Source organism: Megascapheus bottae, chromosome 4 (assembly GCF_031878675.1).
Source record: "Megascapheus bottae isolate mThoBot1 chromosome 4, mThoBot2.hap1, whole genome shotgun sequence".
In the NCBI taxonomy this organism is placed as follows: domain Eukaryota; kingdom Metazoa; phylum Chordata; class Mammalia; order Rodentia; family Geomyidae; genus Megascapheus; species Megascapheus bottae.
Genome location: NC_143512.1, coordinates 59,303,660 through 59,328,505, shown reverse-complemented (window position 1 = coordinate 59,328,505; position 24,846 = coordinate 59,303,660). Strand labels below are relative to the sequence as shown.

General features: G+C 34.9%; 1 protein-coding gene across 1 annotated transcript in view; it reads right to left on the bottom strand.

Annotated features, from left to right (window-relative positions):
• Hcn1 (hyperpolarization activated cyclic nucleotide gated potassium channel 1) overlaps positions 1 to 24,846 on the bottom strand; it is a 275,653-nt gene that overhangs the window by 32,800 nt on the left and 218,007 nt on the right. The window contains exon 5 of the mRNA XM_090331963.1: positions 13,742 to 13,888. Coding sequence (XP_090188089.1) covers positions 13,742 to 13,888 — 147 coding nt within the window. The remainder of the gene's footprint in view (positions 1 to 13,741; positions 13,889 to 24,846) is intronic.

Sequence of the window (24,846 nt, the reverse complement as noted above, 5' to 3'; positions counted from 1 at the left end):
ATTCCAATTTGGCACAGTTTTGAAAACACCATCTGTGTTTAATACTTTGATACTTCCTACAGTTAGGCTATCTGACTGCTTGAGGCAGCAGTCTTCAGATCTTTTTGGTTTGTACAGCAAGAAATGCAATAGGAAAGGAGAAAGCACATTCTGTAATCACTTGTTTGGGGTAAGTGATGGACCATGGAGGATAGTGTAAACAAACTACATCTTCCTTGTGGCTTGTCATGCCTTACTTTTATTCCTTCCCTTTGAATTAATTTCTAGTCACATGTTCCATCACTGTTGGGTGTGTCTTTTTCTCTTTATAATGCCAAGGGCAGTTGTTGTTTGAGTTAAATTACAGATGCAGAATGAAAAGGGAAAGTAACAGGATTTACCAGATGCCTGTCTATGGCTAGTATATTTTATTGCATTCTAGGAGAAAATAATCTTGAATTTCGCTTTATTCTCAACATATACACAAGAAAGCAGGATTCAACAGAGGAAATTCATTGCCTAGTCTGCAGCAATGGATTATATCTAGACAATTAACGATGCTCATTCAGCCCTACCATGGGGCTGTGCTGTCATCTGGGCCAAAGTCATAAAAGCATGACACCTGACAATAATCCACACTTCTCTATTTTGCAATTGTGTGTGCTTAAGAAAAGAAGAAAAAGTACTTTAAGCCTACCACAGGCTCTAAAAGTTTACTCATGTTAGAATACCTACTACTTTTATATCCAAATGTATTTTATTGATATTTTAACAAATCTGAAGCCTCCACTGCATGCATTCTATATACGATATCATTTAATGGTGATACATCATTACTATTGTGAAATTTAATACATAGTTGTAGTTAATAAAATATACACAGATACTAATTTATATTTTATTATGTGAGAGTTCAGACTTTTTCTTAGAGAATAGCTGTTCTAATAGTAATTAGTCAAAAATAAATTTTGGAGCCTAGGAAAAATAATGACCAACATTTAAAAAATGTTTTTATACACATAGTGCTAATACTTGAACCCATTGTTTAGTAGAACAACCTATAAAATTATTCCTAAAAGGGTAAGAATAATTTGTAATATTTATTTTTGAGAGCTGCATTAGAGATAGTAAAGTTTAATAAATCAATATGGGATTTTTTATTTATATTTCATTAATTAAGATTAAAGTGTTTGGGAACAAAATATGTATATTTAAATTTCTTAAAATATGCAAAGCAAGGGCTGGAAGGTTAGCCTAGGGGTAGAGTGCTTGCTAGTACGCAAGAAGACCCAGGTTCAATTCGTTGGTACCACACAGGTAGAAAAATCTAGAAGTGGTTCTGTGGCTCACTGGTAGAACTTTAGCCTTAAGAAAGCCCAAGGACAGTGTTCAGGCCTTAAGTTCAAGCCCCAAGACTGACAATAAAGAAAATATGAGACAAAATACTTCATATTCTCATTCCATTAATGAAAGTGATTAGATATAATTTTGCATCCTTCTTAGATAATCACAAATTTATGATTAGCATGTAAATTCAAAGTTTTCTTTTTTCGACTTTCATAGTATGAACTATTTCTCATGTTGTGAGGTGGTTCTCATTGACATCTTTGTAATAGCTAGACAACATTCCAACTTGTGTTCATTATAATACCATAGTAAAAAAAAATCCAGTCAGGATAAAAAAAGCAGATCATAATGAGCTATTATACACTAGTGGGTGGTAGTGTTTTTCATTATTACTTGTGAAACCCAGCTATATCATTAATTGCTTGGGTAATAATCATCAGTTTATGAGTCAAAACCATTTCTCTAAAATCGTCCACATATGTAAATGAGAAATTATGATTGAGCAGTAGGTATTAAATATAATTGTAAATAATAGATCAGAACAACCTATACTGTGAGACATAGACTTAATTTAATGTTTCCTATAGCTATATTTTCCATATGCATCTAATTTGGTTTTGAAGCATTCAATTATATTTAAACTTTAATACATGAACAAACATGAATTTTTGATTAAATTACTCTTAGTATAGTGCTACTGCTTTGTCTTCTCAGAATATAAGAACAACTTGTTTTGAAAAGGACCAAGTAGAGTAATAGCGATAAATCATTCATAATTATCATAGCACTCAGTTAAATTTGATCATCAAGTAAAATAAAGGTAAAAACAGAAACCATTCAAAAATTCAATTTATTCAAAGCAACATCAAGAAGTGGTCTTTATTTGTGTGTGTGTGGGGGGGGGGGCGTTCATGGGGCTTGAACTTGGCCTGAGCTCTTCAGCTCAAGGCTGTGGCCCTACCCTTGAGCCAAGCCCCACTTCCCATTCTCTAGAGTTTAATTGGAGATAAGAGTTTCATGTTCTTTTGTGCTCTGGTTGCCTATGAACTTTGATCCTCAGATCTCAGCACCCTGAGTAGCTAGGCTTACAGGCATAAGCAACTGCCCAGCAAGAAGTCGTTTCTTTATAAGGAAGTTTGTTAGACTTTGCTTCTCAGCCACACTTTGAGATATCAGATGATATTGTTAAAATTTGATGTCTGTAAGCTCCAATACAGTTCAGTTCCAGCTGACCCTGGTAGATCTAAGTCTTGCAGAATGGCTATTAAACCTATCGCATAGAAAAACAGGTCTAGTTGAACTGTCAAAGGGATCTTACTGAAAATATATTCCCTGAACTGGACTGGACCTCTTGACTGTAGAATGACTTAATTAAGAAACTGTTTTACAGAAATTGCTAAAACTTTCCCTCAAAATGTTTATATTCCACATTAATTCAGGTTCATCATCAAGAGAACTATAAACAAACCAATTATTATATGAGGATGAGGTGAGACTTGAGCTTTATTGGAGAAATTAATAAAAGGTAAAGCAAATGAGTTAAGGAGAAAGAAATACTGTTACGAGAGTTGTGTTTGGTTAGGGTACAATGGAGGTGAAGTTAGGAGAAATGAGTAGGTTTGTGCACACACAAGTATAAAACAGGCAACACTGATGATGGAGGAGGAGGAAAGAGATTGATGGGACAAAGAAAAAGGAGCCTGGGGAGGTGGCTCACACCTAGCTACTCAGGGGGCTGAGATCTGACGACCACATTTCAAAATCAGTCCAGGCACCAAAGACCATGAGACTTATCTTCAAAACACCATCAGAAAACAGTAAGTGGAGCTGTGGCTCAAGGGATAGGTCGGTAGCCTTGTGCTGAGGAGCTCAAGAACAGTGGGAAAAAAAGAGGAAGAGAAAGAAAAGAAAAAAGTGAAAGGCAAACTGCAAGTAGTAAGAAGCAAAGCAGAAAACCAAAGGAAAAAAACAACATGAAAACCATACATGCTATTCTGTCAGTATAGATTCCAGCTAATATTTAGGCTTCGAGTGAGATTAAGTTGTGGGCAAGTAAGAGAAGTGTTTCCCTCATCTATGTGTAAGTGAGGAGACCCTGAATGGGTGGGACTATGGAAAAGAGATGAAATTGATTTAAAGGAGAAGACTCACAGCTAATGAGCTCAGATAGGATGTATTCCATTTAAAGGGAAGAGGAAACAAACCACAAGATTAAATAGGAATGGGTATGGGAGTTTATGCTAACATAACAAAACAGAAAGATAAAAGCCATTTTTATGATTTATAGATAAGAGAAATCATAGAGTTAAACAAATACAACATTCAACATAGTTGAACTAATCTATAGGAACAAAGGCAAACAAAGGCAAACATACAGTGATTATAAATTTTAGGTTGTTCTTTCATGTCCTTTTTATGTCCATAAATGTATATGTTTACATCTGTTGAGGTTACCCCAGAGTTAAGCCAAGTGCAACATCTTTGTTTCCTTCACAAGATCTTATGTTGGGGAGGGCTTCAGATTTAGTCTATGGTTTGGCTTAGCGAGGAATCCCAGTGGGGCTAACTGATCATTGTGGCATTCTCCCTTTATTAAATACATTGTCTCACTTTTTGAGCTACCATAGTTTGGCAGTTCAAAACAGCTTTAAACCATGACACTCTGAGTCTCTTCTTAAATCTCTAGAATATACCATAGGCATTTTGTTTTATTCTTTTCTTTTCCTTCAGTCGTGGAGCTTGAACTCTGGCTGGGGTCCTATCTCAGGCACTGTCCCTGAGCTCTTCAGCTCAAGGATAGCACTCTACCACTTGAGCCACAGTGTCACTTCCAGTTTTCTGGTGGTTAACTAAAGATAAGACTCTTATGGACTTTAGTGCCCGGGCTGGTTTTGAACCACAATCCTGAGGTCTCAGCTTCCTCAGTAACTAGGATTACAGCTGTGAGCCACCAGCACCTGGCATATTTATTTTTATTCTTGATTTCTGTAGATTTTCTTGCTTAAGTTTTTTTGAGGCCCATACTCATATGAGGTAAAGAACTAATATTAGTAGCTGCAATATGTTAATATACTATCAGTATAAAGAGTTCCTAGAATGATAATCATAAAATAATATTGAGCAGTTCTATATATCTCTCTGTAGAGAGAGATAGATGGAGACAGAGACAGAGACAGAAACAGAAGCCACAACAGAGACAGACAGAGATAGAGACAGAGACAGAGAGAGAACTTGCTAGAGAAGAGAAATAGGCTGGTTCCTCCTCTATAAAGTAAATTTTTTCACTTAAAACAGGTGTATAAATCTCAAACTTAAAGAAATCTGAAGATTTCAGAGACAATATACAATATCAGAGCATTCTTTTAGGATGTATTAATATTGGACTTTCAAATGATCAACATGCATATTTTAAATCACAGTTCAACTGGGTCTGACTTAAAGGCTCAGAACTGTATAAAATTACAAGTTTGGAGCTACTTTTGAACTCCTAGAATACATTGTTTATATACTTATCTACATTATTCCCTGAGGTCTGATATGTTAAAAACTCAAGTAAAGAAGTACCAACACTGATATGTTGTTTCACTTATGGTAGCCACTTAAAAATCAGTATCCTCCTCCTCCTCCTCCTTATCATCACTTTATATGATGTCATCACCATTTATCTAGTGTAATAATATGAAGTTCTAGTGACCTGAGTCTATTTGAGGTACATTTTAAACAATCAAGCTGGCTCGTATTAGCTATGAAAATGTATTACAGCTATTCTCCAAATTTAAAATTATGAAATCAGTATTTGCTGTTTATGCTTTAGCTCAGTGATAAAAATGCATATCTTACATCCTTTTATTTTACTATTATAAGAGTTAAATGCAATTTTAATATGTAACAATGTGATAGTCAGGGTTGCTTCTCAGTTTGGTTTTCAATTATCTTATTTAGTTTGAGTTCTATTATTTGATTTTCTTCCTCATGATTGTTTAAATAAACTTCACTGCTACTTTTATTTGTTTATTTAAAATAGGAAAGGGAAGGGGGGAAACAAGATGAGGGGAAAGGGTGGGGGGATGGAAACTGGGACAAAAACATGAGAAGGGATATCAATGTGTGTAAAGTAATGCTCCATCTATCTGGTGAATATAATTGTAAACCCTCTATTAATTAGAATAAAAATGGGTATAAAATTTTAAAAAATGAAGAAAAAAGGCCTATGTTCTCTCTCAAGAAAATTAATTACAATGATAGAAACCAGCTTATGTTTGATTTGTAGTCACATACAATTTATACTTATGCAATTTTATTGGAAAATGTCTCTTACTGGGACCAAAGAAAAGGTAAAATAGCTACTGGTTTTGGAAGTTCAAGCATCTCTTTGATTCACCCTGCATTATTTACCTACAGCTTCATCTGGTATCCTCTTAGACTGTCAAAGTTCCCCATGTACTTCCATTCAAGCCTTCCCCTTTGAAGGCTTTCCACTCTACCCCAGATCGTACATTTTTTTCCTCCTGCTGACAACTTATTTTTTGCATGCCTAGATTACTTTTAAAACTACAAATGATTTTTAGTATTTCTTCTACTTTTTTAAATCTGTTTTACTTCCTCTTCGTAATTTTTATCCCCATCTTATTTAAATTTTTCTCTCCAGGCGTATAATAATTACTTCCTTCAAGGCTGAAAACTACATCTTATAATTTGTTTCTCTCATGACACTTGGGTTTATATCTTGCACGCATTAACCAATTATCAGTTGCTTTTGTGTGCGTTTGAGTGTGTGTGTGTGTGTGTGTGTGTGTGTGTGTGTGTGTGTGTCCTCATCTACAGGCTGAGGACAAAGTAAAAAAAATAAAAGGAAGAAAATTTAAAAACACTCAAGGCCAAAAGAGAAAGCACTTACATGTTATATGAATGTCTAATAACTTGTAAGATCCCGGTATAGTTTCTTGATGCTATGATGCTAGCCTGTTTCACTTAATTTTAACTGAAGTACATTTTTAGAAGGTGTTTTAAAAAAATCAATGAATATGCACTTTAAAAGTGATACAGAATTTAGTATGTAAATACATATGCAACTTATACTTACTGCAGTACAATCTATTTGACAAACTAAAGGTCAGAAGGACAGGAAGGCACTCTCAGCCCAATTCATGTTCTGTGAAAATGAAATCTACTGACATTCTTTATTCCACTGGGACACGTGATCTGTACCTATTTTCAGCCCACGGCTCTTCTCACTCCATTGTTTAAAAATAGAACCGTTCTGAACTTTGAAGACAGGCTCAGAAGGGCATTAACCTCCTTCATGACTGCTCAGTTTGCCATTTTGCTGTAATCAAATCAGTTTAAGTCTGATCCTGTTAAAAATAGAGTTAACTTTGTATACATTCTGTCTAGCTTTCATAAGTAGAAGGAAGCATAGAGTTTATTGAATTTTTATAATTAGTATTATTTTTTAATATACTGCCAGCCTTGGCTAAAGCATACATCAGTCTTATGATCCTAATATTTCAATGTCAAGTTTTGATGCTAAGACATGGCCCCCAGAAAGCTGGCTGCTAAAATGAAGGAAGAGTTATTGGCAGATTGAATTAATTCCAAAAGAAATGGAACATAGGATAAGGCACATCTTTGTGTCTCTCCAGTATCTGGGGCTAATAATTTTAAATCACCCTCTCAGCAATCATAGGTAATTAAGATAAAAGCATATTTTCTGCATACCCCTTGATGTGACTGGGTTATAATGACAGGATAGAGTATTTATATAGCTTTTATAATAGTCTTCTATTGGAATCTCTTGCCCCATCCCACTAAGTAATTAATGCATAAACCTAGAGAAAGTTAGGACAGAATAATACAACAATAGAACTTCTGACAGGGTGTGATTATGCATGCCAGTAATCTCATCTTTATGGAAGGCAGAGATGGAGGATCTTAGTCTGGTTTGAGGTCAATTTCAGACTAAACAATTAAGAAGACTAGCTCTAAAAAGTCATGTATAATGGTAGATCAGTCAGGATCAGAGCTAGAAGCTAGTTTCAAGAAGAAAACCTATCTAAAAGATAAAGTAAAAGAAGTTGGGGACATGGCTTACTTGATAGCATGCTTACTTAGCAAATAAGAATCCCTGAGTAAAATGCCAGCACTACCAATCTTTCCACTTGAACTAATAGAGCAGAACTTTGTTATCTATATGTTCCAAGATATGCATTCACCTCAAATACAAGAGCTAAGGGATCGAAAGTTGCCAATAATTGAGTACAGTGAAATGTAGGTGGAGTTATAGTAAACTTCACAAGTAAAGCTACTCAGCATAGTGAACCTTGTTTCCCTTATCCATACAAATAACTTTGTTTCTTTATACAATGTTTCTTCAGTGAGGTTAACATTTATAAAAGAGTCTGAATAATAAGTAGGAACTGTTTTTTTTTCTTTAAGATGCTGTGGCAATTTCCCCTAGTATATGAACAAGATAAATTACCTGATTTCTGCCATCAATGAAAATAGAATTATATCAATAAAGTAGTATTTTACTTACTCAAGTAACTTTATAAGCATGGTTATGAGAATTTTTTTAAAAGTCATCCAAATAAATTTATAATTGGTATTTTAGATCTTAGGAATACCTTAGAAATATTCAAACACATATAAAATAAAGGTTTGATTATGAAAGATTAAAAGTAATACAGACTAAATTGAATGTGAATATTTAATATTTTCCTTGCTTTTCTTTTAAGTTATGGGTTATTTGTATATTTTGAGGGTCTTCAGCTATAATATATTCTTCATTTTGTAATTTCATGTGAAATTAATGTCATGTATTTACCTTGTGCTTAATGTTATATAATTACTTTCTGCTATAAAATAAATATCAAACATCATTTTTCCCTTTCTGAGGGCTCTGATTCACTGACTGGATATCAACTGTCTTTATCCAATTTCTTACATGTATTCAAACAGTTTCTGCATACTAACTAGAGAGTGGCAAATCAAAATATACTTTTAGAAAGTTTATGGTTTACTTCTTAGCTAAAATGTCACCTGTGAAGGTGACATGATGAGTTCTGCTATTTTTTATGTCTGTCTAGGGACTTGTACTCTTGAGCCCTTCGGCCCAAGGCTACCGCCCTACCCTTGAGCCACAGCACCACTTCTGGTTTTCTGGTGATTAATTGGAGATAAGAGTCCCATGGACATTTGTTCCCAGGCTGGCTTTGAACCATGATCCTCAGATCTCAGCCTCCTGAGTATCTAGGATTACAGGAGTGAACCACTGCGCCTGGCTTTTGTTGTTCTTTTTAAGAAATACTTTCTGTCACTCCAAAACTAATCTCCAAAGAAACAACCATCTGATTAAAAGATGGGCCAAAGACTTAAGGAGAGTCTTCTCTGAAGAAGAAACAAAAATGGCCTATAGACACATGAAGAAATGCTCAACATCTCTGGTCATAAAAGAAATGCAAATCAAAACAACTCTAAGATTCCACCTCACTCCAGCTTGAATGGCCAGGATCAAGAAAACTAATAACAACAGATGCTGGAGGGGATGTGGCCAGGAGGGATCACTACTATAATGTTGGTGGGAGTGAAAACTTGTTCAACCACTATGGAAGCAATATGACAGTTCCTCAAAAGACTAAACATAGAGCTCCCCTATGACCCAGCAATTCCATTATTAGGCATTTACCCAATTGACCAGAAACAAGGACATACTAAATCCACTAGCACAAGGATGTTCATTGCAGCACTATTTACCATAGCAAAGATATGGAACCAACCCAGATGTCCCTCAGTTGATGAGTGGATCAACAAGATGTGATATTTGTACACAATGGAATTCTATGCTGCTGTCAGAAAGAATGACATCACCCCATTTGTTAGGAAATGGAAATACTTAGAAAAAATCATATTAAGTGAAGTAAGCCAGACTCAAAGGAACATAGGCTCAATGGTTTCCCTCATTTGTCATAATCAGTAGAAACCTTGGGCTCTCCTAGCAGAGATTTGCAATAGAACAAAACCTTGATACATAAGGCCATATAGTATGAAGCTAAATGAAAGGACCTCTAGGATATAGAAACAAAAGCCATATAATGAGTGATAGTTGTCCTTAATGTACTATGTTATCTCTCATCTCTTTTGCTGTCCCTTGGTTATCTTATATTGTTACAGGATCTCACTTTGTTATCTGATATATTGGATATATTTGTATTTGGCTATTTGAAATTGGATAGGGAAGCGGGGAAAACAAGATGAGGGGTGTGGGTGGGGCGGAGGGAAATGGGGACCAAGACATGAGAAAGGGTACCAATGTATGTGAATTGATGCACCTTCTAGCTGGCGAATATAATGTAACCCTTCTATTAATTACAATAAAAATATATGAAAAAAAGAAATACTTTCTGTGATTCAACATGATGATTTAATGTGGAATTTCATACTCTCAGTCTGACTGGGAGAAATTTCTGTCATTTCTCCTATAAAACATTTCAACAACACACATTAAAATGTGGAATGTGTGTTGATTCAGTTTTTTCTTTCATATTGAATTATGTTATTATCCTTATCTTACTTTTCAGGTCATGTTTTTTTCCTATAACAAGCTACTTGGATCAACATTGAATGCTGAGTTTTGTATGATTCTGATGCCAAAATCTGGAAGGTTCCACTTTGGATGGTAAAATGTTAACCTTCTATAGTAATTAACACTTCTGGACATTTTAGATATCTGTTCATAGGAGTTCTAGGTAGCCAAGACTTTTAGTTTTCATTTGTAATTCAATTAAAGAAGACTTTACTCAGTAAATATTTCATGAGTTCCTGATGCATGTTGGTTGCTACAGAAACAAGAACAATTAAGACACAGATTCTGGAGAACATCATGATAATCTGAAAGGTGGTAAACAGTGACAGAGGCAGTATGTTTGAGGAAAATTTGTGCAGAAGGAAGTGCCTGGTAAAAGCGTATGATATAAGACAAAGGTAAAATGAACAGAAATGACCAGTTTATTGGTTTTACAGCTATTATCAATGATACCCTATTAAATCAAGCACTGATGTGAGAAATGATGAAAAAGCAAGTCACAAAATGCCTCCTGCCTCATATTACATTTTGGAGTTTGGACATTTTCCTGAAAGGTGAGAGGTCATAGACATATTCTAGAATTAGAATGACATCATTATATTTGGTCCACATGCAATCAGTATAGTAGCACTCTTAGGAAATGTGTTTGAGCCAGTTGATTCAAAAGTCAGGGAGGGAGAGAAGCCATGAATGTTCTATAGAAGCTGAGGCCAAAGCTGTTGAAGAAACTAGTATGAAATACAATTTGTTTTGGGCATATTCTACTTTAGAAGGATTATAGCAGTTGAGGAAAGGAAAGGTTTTTCAGGATACAAATAAAGAGGAAAAATGTATTCCAGTGAAGGCCATGTAAATTATATAGAGTGATGATAGTAGAAAGCAGTAAATAAAATACACATTTGACCAAAACAAACAAGCAACACAAGAATTTTGCTATTTTTTATTCCCATGATTTTAACCTCAGAGGAATCTCACATTTTGTGGTATAATCCCTCCCTCCTTGGCTCCCTCCTTCCCTTCCTCTCTCCTTTCCTTTCTCCCTTTCTTTTATTATATTCCTTTGTCTTTTCTCAGATGTAGTTGGAGTCGAACTCACAATTACCAAGGAGACATTCTCCCATTTGTGTGTTGTTGTCTATTTTGTTTTCTTATTATTGAAGTAAGGTCTCATTATTTTTTTGCTCTGATTAACCTGACAGTGGTTCTCAAAGCTGGGATGAAAAGCGGAGTAATCAAGCTCGATTATTACTACTTGAGAAGGGATCTCATGACATTTTTGCCTGAATGGGCATTGATAAACTAGGGGACCATGGTCCTCTCCAAGTATAGTCTCCTGAGTAGTTAGGATTATAGTCATGAGGCATGGCAACTGTGTTAATATATAATTACATGAGAGGCATTTTTTTAATGTTTCTTCTGTTTACTTTTACATTCTTGACCTTTGCATTGTTTCTTCAGGGTTTTTTTTTTTTTTTTTTTTTTTTTTGCCAGTGCTTAGGGCCTGAGCACTGTCCTTAGATTTTTCTCAAGGCTAGTGCTCTACCACTTGAGTCTCAGCACCACTTCTGAGTATGTGGTACCAAGGAATCGAACCCGGGTCTTCATGCATGCTAGGCAAGCACTCTACCACTAGGCCAAACTCCTGGCCCTCATGAGATTTTATACAGGGATTAATCCTATCTTTTCTCTCTTTCCAGGGAATAATTCTTAGTTTTAGCATACTTTCCTATTTCTAAATTCATTTTATTGAAGGTTTTGAAGTATGCATTTCAAAGCCTTTTTAAAATGAATAGAGTGTCACTTTTTTTCACAAAAATGTGAAGACTTTGAGTTATATGCTATAAAGAATAAAAAAATTAAGTTTCTAATTTTATTGAATACTAGTAGAAGAGTAATCTTAAAATAGATATATTAATGATATAATCAAATGCATTGGCATTTGAAAAATATATGTCAATGTTATAAGATATAGATATGTAAAGATAATAATAAAGAAAAAGCCAGCAGTTGAGTTGAAAATACCTGAGAAATTTATATTATGAAGAATATACTATAAATTTCAAGACAAAGATGAAATGTAAATTAAGGGCTCTTGGTCTTAAGAAATTTCAAGATAACCTCCAGGATATTGAAACAAAAGCCGTATAAAGAATGATTGTTGTCCTTAATGTACTATGTTATCTCTCATCTCTTTTGCTGTCCCTTGGTTATCTCATATTGTTACAGTATCTCACTTTGTTATCTGATATATTGGATTTATTTGTATTTGATTATCTGAAATTGGATAGGGAAGGGGGGAAAACCAAGACGGGGGGGAGGGGAGGGTAATGGGGACCAAGACATGTGAAAGGGTATCAATATATGTGAATTAATGCACCTTTTATCTGGCAAATATCATGTAACCCTTTTATTAATTACAATAAAAAATATAAAATTAAAAAAAAGAAATTTCAAGATAAAGGGAGAAAATAATGTGAGAGGGAAGTCAACATAAGTAGAAAAGATAATAATGCAAAAGTTTACAAAGTAAACACACTATAGATTTTAAAAAAGCATGATATTGTAAATGATCAAAGATGGGATGAGAGCCTTGAATTACATTTTGCTAACAGATGACAAACACTAATGGAAGATATAGCATACAGAGGTTAAAAAAATCATAACTGAGTTTCACATCAAGTTGTCCACAAAAGGTTTTGGCAACAAAATGTCCAGTGAGAACAGACAGTGAGAAAGCTGGAAATTCAGCCTATGATAGAGTGCAGGAGGGCTGGTATGTGAGCATAGGTTTGCCTTGATTTGTAAAATAAAGACAAAACATTTCTGAGAAGAGACATGATCAGCTAAAAAATTAGTCTGGCAGTATTGTTTGAAGTTGTAGACAGAGAAAACACTTAACATTTAGAAGGCAAACTAAGGGGAAAATGAAAATATTTCACATGAGAAAAATTAGGTTAGTGAAGAAGGAAGCAAAGGGTGGAAGTAAAGTTCTTGCTAAGATGAATCAGTATGAATCTTCTGAGGAATTTGGACATTAAAGAAAGTACAGGGTTAAGAAGTGTAAGAAATACAAAGAACTGAGCATGCCTGGCTCTTTAGGTCCAGGGGCAATGTGAATATACGAGTGTGAATGGAGGGAAGAGTTGGGTGGGGGGCAGAAAGAAAATAAAAGTCAACTGTTCCTGCTCTGAAAAGGAGATAATTAAAAAGAATTAAGGTGAAAAGAAAATAGAAATGGAAGGAAAGGAGGAAAGAGAGAGGGTTGACAGGATATAAGGGAGGTGTTTACTAAAGCACCAGAGAGTAGACGTGGAAAGATGCAGAAAATAAAAGCTACAAAATGGAACCACAGATACTGTCACATGAAATAGAATACTCAGAGACCAGAGATCATAATTCAAACAATTTTCTGATACGTGTGTGTTTGTGTGTGTGTGTGTGTGTGTGTGTGTGCGTGTGCGTGTGCGTGTGTGTGTTGTGGAGCTTGAATTTGGGGCCTGGGTACTGTCTCCAAGCTTTGTGCTGAAAGGCTAGCACTCCACCATTACAGCTGCAGCTCTATTTCTCACTTTTTCTGCCTGAGGGATTTGAATGATAAACCTCTGTCCTCAACCTCCAGATAAGCTATCATTACAAGCATTAGCCACTATTGTTCAAACAACTGAAAATCTTTTTAGGAGAAAAACTTAAAGAGACGATAAACAAGAAAGATATATTAATATTTAGCTCTGATTTTTCTTTAGAGCAGTTATGATTTAGTCTAAAGGTGTTCCCACAAAAAATGTAAATAAACAATAGCAATTTATCAGGGAGATAGAGGGCAATAAACCTTACCTCTCTCAAAGGATCATTAAGTTCATTTAGAATATTTTCTTCATCAAATATTTTGCCTTGGTATCTATGTTCATAATAATCATGTATCTTCTGCCGCATATCTGCAGGTAGTTTGTGGAAGGACATGTATTGTTCCACTTGCTTATACTGTAAAGAAAAAAGAAAGAACATTAGAAAACATTTCCAGATGAGAAACTATGATATTGCTTTGTTGTGCGATCTTCAATAACATTGGAAAACCAAGGAACAAAAGGACTCCTTTAAGGGGAAGCAACTAATGTACTCAATCCAGTGTGCGTATACAATGTCCTATGCTGAAGAAGACCTTGTATTTACATACTCACTTCGCATAAAGAATTGAGGCATCAAGGAGACATGAATGGAATTTAGAATCATTTTTAAGGTTTATATAAGCCAGTGATGAGGCAGGTGAAAATGATGTATGTTAAGCTTGTTTTTAGTTGAGTCTTAAGACATCTATGTTGCTATTTGGCTGTTGATTTGAAAGAGAAATCTTGCAAGTGAGTAGCACAAAAGGTTTTACCTTAAGCTTTCTAGAAAACATTTTGAATTCAATAAAACATTGATTCTACAGGAAGAAAGGTTGGAAAGGATACACATGTGATGTAGTGAGAACAAAGAGAATATGTCAGGCTTCTAATTTAGGGTTTAAGAGAATAACAGGTTGAAAAAAGACTGTCATACTTTTATAGGAAGACTAATGCAGATGTTAAACTAATTTAAGAAACAAGTATTTAAGTGGAGTTGTTTATCAGACGTAGGGAGGAACTTAAAGACTTTCTTGTTTGGAGGGAAAGACAGTGCTTGGGTTTTGAGTGCACAGTCCTGTGTTTTGATAAATAGGCAACTTTCCCGCTTAAGCCCTGCTCTGTCACATCATTTCATATGATTATTTTTTTACATAGAGTCTTCTGTTTTTTCATGTCACTGGTCTTAGACCATGATTCTCTGTCTGGTACTTTCCAGATGTGTAAACCAACACTGGGATCTCAGCCACATTCTTCTCAGGCTATTTTTGAACTACACTTTTCTTGATCTTTGCCTTCCAAGAAGGTAGGATTACAGACATGCTCAGCAAAGGAACTGGTTTCTTGAGGAAAGTAGACCTTTGGACTCAGTTCTGGAAACTGATTGTATTGATGGGCCAGCTTTTTCCTATTTGCACACATGCATGCACAAGGCATTTTTATGTATTATCTATGCTAATCATGTAGCAACAAAAGAGCAGGGATATTACTTGTGAGGCAATGAAAAAAAAGAATTTTAGATCTTATTATAGGAATTCTGATCAGAATCTGTATTTTTTTTTAAGACCACAAAATAAGAATGTAACATTAAACTTTCAGAAACATTTCCTAGGGAAAGTTTGTGTGAAATAGTTAATGAATCTGTGGTGCTTTACTTATGTTCCTCATCTCTTGCTATGAAGTATCTTTCGCCTTTAAATAAAAGTCTCTTAATAGTTTACTCTGTGGAATATGGTGAATCTTGAAAATATCTAACCTTAGAAAAGCAATTGAAATCGCAACACTGTAGCACTGCAATAACTTTTATACTCACTGGAATACATCAGTGAAGTTTCATAATTTCTGGTGCAATAAAGGATTAACTTTTCTTTGGGACCAATATATGTTGAGCCAGCTCCACTTTCTTTCTACAATGCAGTGTTCATGCAAATTCTTGGAACCCTAAGAATCTGTGGTCATAACCAAAATACTACACTTTAATTCTTTCCTTCCTATACAGTCCAAGGATACAGCGTGCTATAGCTATCTCTGGAATGAGAAAATTCATCCTCATTTAGCAGTACAAATATTACACATAAAGATACTATATTTTTATAGAAAACGTAAGCTGTTTGAATCCAGTTAATTTGCCTCACTCATGTCATCTCACCTTTCTGCCACTTCAATTTTTTAAAGAGTGTTCTATTGAGTAATTTTTAATTATTTTAAAGTCACAATGTTCTATGGATAGTGGATATGCCTATTTTAATATATATTACTTATTTCAATGATTCATTATTGTATATTAACTCAAATGAGTAATGATTTCTATGTATCAATGGTATTTTAAACCATTGTCAAATCAACGATATCACCTGGAGTTTTTCAGTGTAATTCATAATCACAGTTGTCACCACACATCTACTGAATCAAAAAACTCTGGAATTTAGTCCTCACAGCCTATGCCTTAGCAGGTCCTCTACACACTACAATTTTAGGTTCTGTGTTATCTTAGGACATAAGGAAGCAAGCCTCAGTGAGAGTAGGAGAATGATAAATTTAGTTTTGACAAGTTAAGATTTAGAGACTCATGGTATATCAGCATGCTTACATATGGGTTAAGAATTAAGGAGGAAATCACACTCACACATCATCAGTGACTAAGGGAGTGCAAAAAGATGATGTGTCAAATGAGAAAAGAGGGAAAATCATGGAACTGTCATTTTTGAAAGTAGTTGGATCATAAAGATTAGAAAGGGGTCACACTTATTAAGATTCATTGTACTCATAAACTAACATGCTGAATTGAAATCACTGTGTACAACTACCAAAAGAAAATAATTTTAAAAAGAGTACTGTGAATAACCATCAGGACATGAGTAAAGAATCAAAGAAACATGATTAGTAAGACTCATATCAACAGAGAGTGGCTAAAAGGCACACAGTTAAATAAAAAACAGCAGATGACAGTTACCAGCCACAATTTGAGGAATTAGGCAATAATTGTATTGGACTATAATACTTCTGAAGGTCTGGATTATTTCTTTCTGTCTGTTTCCCTCACACTTAATAAGACTTGCAAAAATAAATGGAAGAATCATTTCTATTTAAAATGTTTAATTAGAAATGTATTAATTTTTTAGAAACACCCTTTGAAAAAGGTAATAGTGGTGGTTGGAAATTGAAATAAACTAAATATGACATTGTAAATAAGTTGGTAAATTTACATTTGCAAATGATTCCTTGATACATTCATTAGTAATTAATAAGTAGAATTTTTGAATGGCTGAAATGAAAACACATTTTTTTATTAGACTTGTAAGATCAAATACACTGGGGCTCTTGTAAAACATCTGTGTTGCATCTGTGAGGCAGAACTGAATGGGATGAATGGGCTGAAGAGGAAGAAACTAAGAAAAGAGAAGAGGAGCTTAGGGGAGAGAAAAGCATAAGGGGGAGAAGGAAGAAGGAGGGCAGAGCAAGGAAAGGAAATGGGGTGAGAAAATTAGAGAACGGGAAAGGGAGACAAGGGAGAGAGGAATGGAGGGAGGAAGAGAGAGTTGAGGATAGTAAAGTGTAGTATAAAATAATTACCATTTAAATATGAAGTACTTCGTGCATACAGTATTACTTTAGGATATAAGAGGAGTGGTAAATAGTCCATTTTAACCTACTTTTTTTACTTCTCTCCTCCTAGACCTAGCACTTTTGCTTTAGTTATGCTTCAAATGGGATCTTGAATTTATGCCTGAACTAGTCTGGACCGCAATCCTCCTATTTATACTTTCTAAGTACCTGGGATGATAGGGACTTGCCACCAATCCATACTTTTCATTAATTGAAATGGTGAGGGTTACCTAAAACTATGATACTCCTGATTCTAGCTTCTTGAGTAGTTAAGTTTAGCTATACCTTCCAGCTAGGCTATACTATTAATCTTAATTAATAAACCTACTTAATATATGATGATTTTTGCAAATGGATACATTTCTCCCACATTGTAAGATATTGTCTGAAGTTCCAAGAAATTATATTTTGTTATAAAATAATTCTTCCTTTTTGATTTCTATAACCTTAATATTGTAGGTTAAAAGATACTAACGTTTTAAAATATTTTAATACTTGTAAGAAATAGGAGTCATGCAAATGTGAGGGCATCCAACAAATATAAAAAGCAACCCTTTTAAATCTCATTTATTTTGTTCTCAGGGGCAAAAATATGACATCTTTATCAACAATGAGTCATCAGATGCTTTTATCTCATACCCCAAGGCATCAACAATTCATGTAAATTTAACCAAAAAGTTTCACTAATTCTTCCTTTGTCTGTGTGGCGCCCGGCACCCCTGACCAGCAGGGAAGAACGGACACCACCCGAGGATCCTTCTCGTATCACGCCTTATTGAAGAGCAACTTGATTGAAGGGAGAGCTGAAGCAGAGGGGTGCTGGGCAGGGAAATGCAGCTGCTTATATACAATCAAGGAACACGGGGCTTTTTGCCATTGGTCGCTCTGTTGCCAGGGCCATTTTAAAACTCGGGATTGGTCAGGCCTCTGACGTCATACGCGCAGACTCAGTGGAACGAGCAAGGCTCCGCACTCACATACCAAATAAGGAGAACTAAGAGGTTGTTTACAAGGAGCGAGGCAGGGAACAGGCGCCATCTTGTAATGGCGGCCGCTCCGGCTCCCCACATGTCTGCATCTTCATTATTACACTTCTTACCAAAGCTCTGTTCTCTCTCTCCTAAACTCACCTTTCTAAATAGCCTTACTGTATCTATTTGCATATGTGTCTTTTAATTTTCATGATTCAGACCGAGTTTGGAAGGCTGTGTACAATTTCAAAAAAAGTCAATTCAATAATGTTTAACTAACCAAGTACATGAAAAAAATGGCAATAATGAAGGGTTAGTGGGTTTAGTAGTTAGAAGACACTGCTTAATACTAAACTGGTAAATTATCCATATAAAACATTCTTAAGTTAATGTATTTGTAATTATGGAATAAAATTCAAGGAGATAGATCTTTTCCAAAAATAAAAAATAGTCCTTATACAGTTATAGTCCAGTTCTAACAATCCATTGCAGTAGTTTGCAATTCTAATGACAGATCATCTTTAGGATAATATTCTTGCTCTATGCTTACATATAAATATTGATGTTTAATTAAATAAGAATAAGATGTGTTACAGTATGGCTATTATATTAAGTCATCACTCCATTTACTTTTCCAGAAGATGCTTTTATATATGCTATGATCCACAATCTTACTTCCTCCTTTCAACAATTTTCCTCATTGATAATGGCTTCATCTAAAATTTCAAAAACAAAGAGAAATTTCTATTAACCTTTTCAGACAGATTTATCTATTTTTTCCTACTGCTATCCTCTTTTAAACAATGGGAAAAGTGTGTCTTCTCTACTGGAAATTAATCTTTCCACTGATTTTAATATCTTCAAATTATATCTCTGCAGAAACTCTATCTCCAACAGCTCTGCCTTGTATTCTCAATGACCTGTCTACATACTGACGCTGCCCAAATCGCACTTGTTAGTTTTTGTCTTAATTTATCTTAACTGATAAATTATAATTATACATATTACAGAGTATGATGTGATGTTGCTTCACACATATACATCATTTAATAATACAATTGGGTTAATTACTACAAGCATCTATCATCTCAAACAGTTACCATTTTTCTATGGAAAGCAAACTAAAATTTCTTGTTTTGGAATATATTTTGCATTAATAACCTTATTATGTGAGAGTGCAATTATTTTTAGTTTGTACATTTTATTATTAATCCTATTTAGCTTTGTGCCAATACTTTATAGCAAATAGAATAGGCATAGAGAATTTACAAAACTGTAGAAAGACACAGAGAGCTAATACCCATGCTACCAGAGCTAATAGTAGAGCTAATGCCAGTGTCTAAACCTAGGCAAAACAGCTCCATTGTTAGTACTATTGTGTAATGTATAAAACTCCTCTCTTTAAAAACTGGCTTTCTATTGTTCAGAAATGTCCTGCAACCTGTCATCCCAGTTTTCTTTTCTCGTCTAACAAATTCTTTAAAGAATGGGATTCATGTATCCTCTCACTATTTCCTCTCCCATTAAAACCACAAATATCTAATTATAGCATTGTTCCTCTAGTTCACTGGTAATATTCTTGTATTTCCATGAATTTCTGAATTATATTTAATTACTTGTTTCACAAAGTTGATCATATTTGTTATCTGATTATTATTGTATGTTAGTGATAGCAATTAACAATGCCCCATGAAACTCTTGTATCCTTGCAAACTGACCCATCTGTGACCTATATCATATCGATCCTGGACTGTTCACCTCAGGGTTTTCAGCTAGCCACTGAGCTTTAAAAGAATAAGCATTTAAAAATATTTGGTGTAAGGCCGGAAGTTTGGTCTAGTGGTAGAGTGCCTGCCTAGCATGCCGAAGACCCAGGTTTGATTCCTTGGTATCACATACATAGAAAAAGCCAGAAGTGGTGCGGTGGCTCAGGGTAGAACACCAGCCTTGAGGAAAGTCCAAGGACAGTGCTCAGTCCCTGAACTCAAGCCCAGGACTGGCAAAAAATATTTGGTGTAAGGGAGAGGTTGGTGACCTGTTTTAAAGCAATATTCAACCAATGACAAACTTGCATCTATCAATTATTAACATAGCCTTTCATTTTTCAGAATGACAATTCTAACTTATATTCTACAAAAGGCCTCGATCTCAGTGGAACTAAATGTTACTTGCCTATAATAGAAAACAGCTTAATAAAACAATCTTCACTGCACTTCTTCGCTCCCAATTTATTCTTCCTATTTACCAATCCTGCTTTTTAATGATTACTTCTCAGTAAATGATCTATACTATACACCTGCACTGAAACTCACTTTTTGGTTGCAGGTTTTTCTTTGTGTTTTTTCTCACCGTCATTTCTTTAATTTTGATACTGAGATTGAATGCAGGGCCTCATAAAGAAGATCTCTACTACTGAACTACACCACAACCCTAGTCAAGAAAGTTAATTTTTATTGTCATTGGTTATTGACACATCCTATCCTGTGTATATAGTGTGTGTGTGTGTGCGAGTATGTGCATGTGTGTGTATGTGTGTGTGTAACTGTTGGTATTATTTTTCCTTTTATATTGCTGAATAACACTCACTTTCATAGTACATTCATATATTCATCCCTGTGAATCTAGCAGTCATCCTTTGTGTGCATTATTGGCATAACTTTTCTTCTGGGTTTCTGCATCTTTACGTAGTTTCCTTTCTACTCTTAATTCATTCTCAATTCCAAAAACAATAGTATTCTTCTAAAATTTAAATCTGACCACAGGATGCCTTCATGTTATATTCTAAGAATTCCAATCTGAGAAGAAAAACTGGACTTTTGTAATGAACTAGAAGGACTTGTGCATCTTTGATCCCATCACCTCTCTCCCATTAACAACCTCCTTATCACAAATCTCCAGCTCAACTGGAATTCTATAGCTTGTAGCGTGAGGGTGAAAGTGGAAGACTATCAGAGAATAAAGGGGATGCATATATTCCTATGTAACCAGCTGTCCTCTGTGGTGAAAAAATTAAAAGGATTATATTTAAAAATACAAAATTGTGATATTTACTGTAAAAACTGGTTCTTGAAATATTTTTTTAGTTTAAGACAAGTGAAGCTAATCTACTCTCCTAAACATCCTAGCATATGTGTTTAAATTTTTCTATATTTTAGTTGTTCTTGGTAAGGAAGTGTGAAAAATCATTGACTTAATTGACAATTATAGATGACAAGCATAAAGAAATTTAATTATAGTACAAGTTGAGCTAAGATATATGCAGTAAGAAAACCCTCAGGAATATGGAACATTAGTTCTCAATTTTGTAAAATCAGGTTCTCTTTTTTTTTTACAAGAATGTCAATGACAGCAACAAAATTGATTGTGCTAAAGGACTTGATGTCTCACTAAAATTTTCCTTCACTGGTAAGAATTCAAAAAGAGTGCATAAAATAGTATGATTCACATTTCCTTTACAATATAGGATGTATTTACTTCACTGTTATTGAAGTATGCCCAATAATTCAATACAAGAAACTTGAGTTAGACATTCCCCCTAAAGATAAAACTTATGTGAAATGACTATTTACAAACTTGTTTAATAATATATCTCTTCGATGTTTCCAAAGAAAAAAGAACTACACTTAAAAATGGAAGGGTCAGTAAATTGCTCTAGAATAAAGATGTTTAACTAATATTGTGCTTCTTTGTGTATTGCAAACTGACCTCCCTTAAAAGTAATGTCATATAACATTAATTTTCTTCTACAATGAATAGTCTGAGTGACTCTAAAAACACTGGGGATGTGTGTGTGTGTGTGTGTGTGTGTGTGTGTGCGCGCGCACGCGTGCGCGAGTATCATATATATCATATATTATTGGTCAGATAAGAAAATAAGGTATGATGTATGGAACTTTTCAAAGATTTCTAAAATATAAAATAAGTTTTTACAGAATTATAGATAGAAAATGACACAATTAAGACTACAAGGCAACTTCTCAAGGCTACTGGGACACAGAACCATGTTTCTCAGCTTTGAGTTTGCCTTCAGAGCTGAAGATCCACTTTATCTGCTAAGCAAGCTGCCTACCTATAGTACCATTGCTTGTTTCCCTGAGTGATCTGGTAACCAATCAAATAAAGTCAGCTGCTATTTGCTAATGTTATGATTTCTTGAAGATTTATATGCGACACTACCTATCTGATCTTGGGTTGAGTCTGAAACATACAGAAAGTACGTGGCATATAGAAAACACAGGCCTCTCAGGGTCTGTTGACAATAGTTAGCTCTAGGAAACCAGGTGGCAGGGACAGTGGCTGTAAGAGCTCTTGAGAATCAGACTTGTAATATTTTTTCTCTTCATAATAATCTTTAAGTAGTTGTATAAAGGAGTTACCTTTTTAGCAAAGCCATTTATGAATACAAGATATCTTTGTGTTTTTTTCACAGTCAAGGAACTTGAACTCAGGGACTGGGAGCTGCCCCTGATCTTTTGTGCCTAAGGATGGCTCTCTGGCAGTCTGAGTTGTCACAACATCATTTCTGGTGTTTTGGTGACTAACTGGAGATAAGAGTGTCAGACTTTCCTGCCCATACTGACTTTGAACCAGAATTTTCAGCCTCCTGAGTCTTACAAGGGTGAGACAGCAGAGCCTGGAAAATATATCTTGATCAATATCATCTATTTCAATAACTTTTATAAAATTGACAAAATTGAGACATTTAAAAGGAAATGTATACTTTCTGAACCTTCCTGAAGAGTTCAGGCAAAAAAATAAACTGACAAAGATCAAGGAAAATGGAAAATGGTAAAACCAGTAATTAAAGGTGTGCAAGAGATAGTTCAAAGGCTCTGTGATTTCACCATAATTATGTACTTTCTGGTTTGGAAGTGTGGCTCCAGTGGTAAAATGCTTAATGTAAGCAAGCAAAACACTCTGAATTAAACTCCACTATCATCACACAGAAACAATGCACTTTCTCAATTGCTAAGAACCTAATTTCCATACACTTATGACAGTTGAAATTTTGTTAAGTGTGTTAACTACTAGTAATAAGAACAAAAATGTTCATTTAAAAATTACTTTGAGGGGCCGGGAATTTGGCCTAGTAGAGTGATTACCTAGCATGAATGAAGTTCATCAGTACCACACACATAGAAAAAAAAAAGCCAGAGTGGTGCTGTGGCTCAAGTGTGGCGCTCTAGTCTTGAGAAAACCCAATGTCAGTGCACAGACCTTGAGCCAACCCAGGACTGGCAAAAAAATTACGTTGAGACTTTTATTGCCTTGTAACATATGAGAAAGATATATATTTTGATAGACTGATAGGTGATGCCATTACCCATGTTTCCTTGGAGATATTTACGTGCAGAAAAAGCATATGTTGAATCAATCTTGCTCACTAGAGACAGAGAGGTGACTAAATTTCAATCATGTTCTTGCATTTCATGCTTTGAACTATGCCCGTGACCACCCTGATCATCTGTTTCTCCAACATTAAAATATCACCAGAATTTACAGAAGTTATGTTTCAGAATAAAATATAATAATACATCAGTATGTTGGCTTCAGCCCCACAGTCCTTGCTGCTTGGGGGAAGAGATGGTAAGATTGTGGATTGGGAATCGCCCAGGAATTTAGGAAACTGTCTAAGCCAGTGTCTGGATATGGTGTTGAATGCGTGGAATCCCAGCAATATGGGAAGCACAGTGGCTAGGTCAGTACATGTCCCTGACATCACCAGAAACACAAGAAGAAGGAAAATAGGAGGATCCCAATTCAGATTATCTTAATTGTAAGGCACAAGGAGAAAAAAATCACCTCTCAAATTGGCCTACTCAGAAAAGAAGTCAAACAAAAGGTGCTATAAATGTAGATCAAGTGGTAAAGCACCTGCTCTGTAAGCACAATGCCCTGAATTCAATCCTCAGTACTGCAAAAAGAAGTGTGTATTGGTTTCAAACATGTGCATAAATATTTTCCAAATTACAACTTTTCTTAATTATAAAAATGTATTACAATTAGATAAACAAGGATATTTGGTCCAGGACATTGCATAATGAACAGATAATAAAGTATCATCAACATGTTATATTTTCCATTAAAAAGGCAGAGACACTCCTTTGCCCACACAGAGATGTCAGGGTTGGATTTCTTTATGACACAGTAGATGGAACCTATTGAAAATAAGTTAAACCACCCTAGATGATTCAGGGGAATCATATTGCAGTCTTAGTTACTAAAGTGCTTACTAAATCTACCCTGGAGTAAAGTAAATACCTTTTGATAGAAATAGTATAAGGTATTAGACATTTGAGAAAACAACTGCAAAGACTCATCATACCTATATCCTTGACTTGGGGAAGTTTGAATTATTTTCGGTTTGTGACTGATCTAACTAAGATGATTGGAAGACTCATATATAATAACACAATGAGTTAGATTGTAGTTCTAAAATGAAAATAGTAGAAATAAAGTTGTTCAAGAGTATATTATGAAAAACATATATTTAATTTTTATATAGTTATTGACATAAATGCACAATAAAAGTAGTCAAATAATGAAGAAAAGAATTTGCCTTTACACTATATCCCCAGCCAGTACTGTATAATAATAAATTATGTGCATAAGGATGACCCAAAGACATTTAAAGTGTCTTATGAATCTAGGGGAGATTAACATACATTCAATAGAAAAAGAGACACTTAGAGCTAGAGGGCACCAGAGAAATAATTGATTCTAATCCACTCGTTTCACAGATGAGAAAAAGAACCCCCGA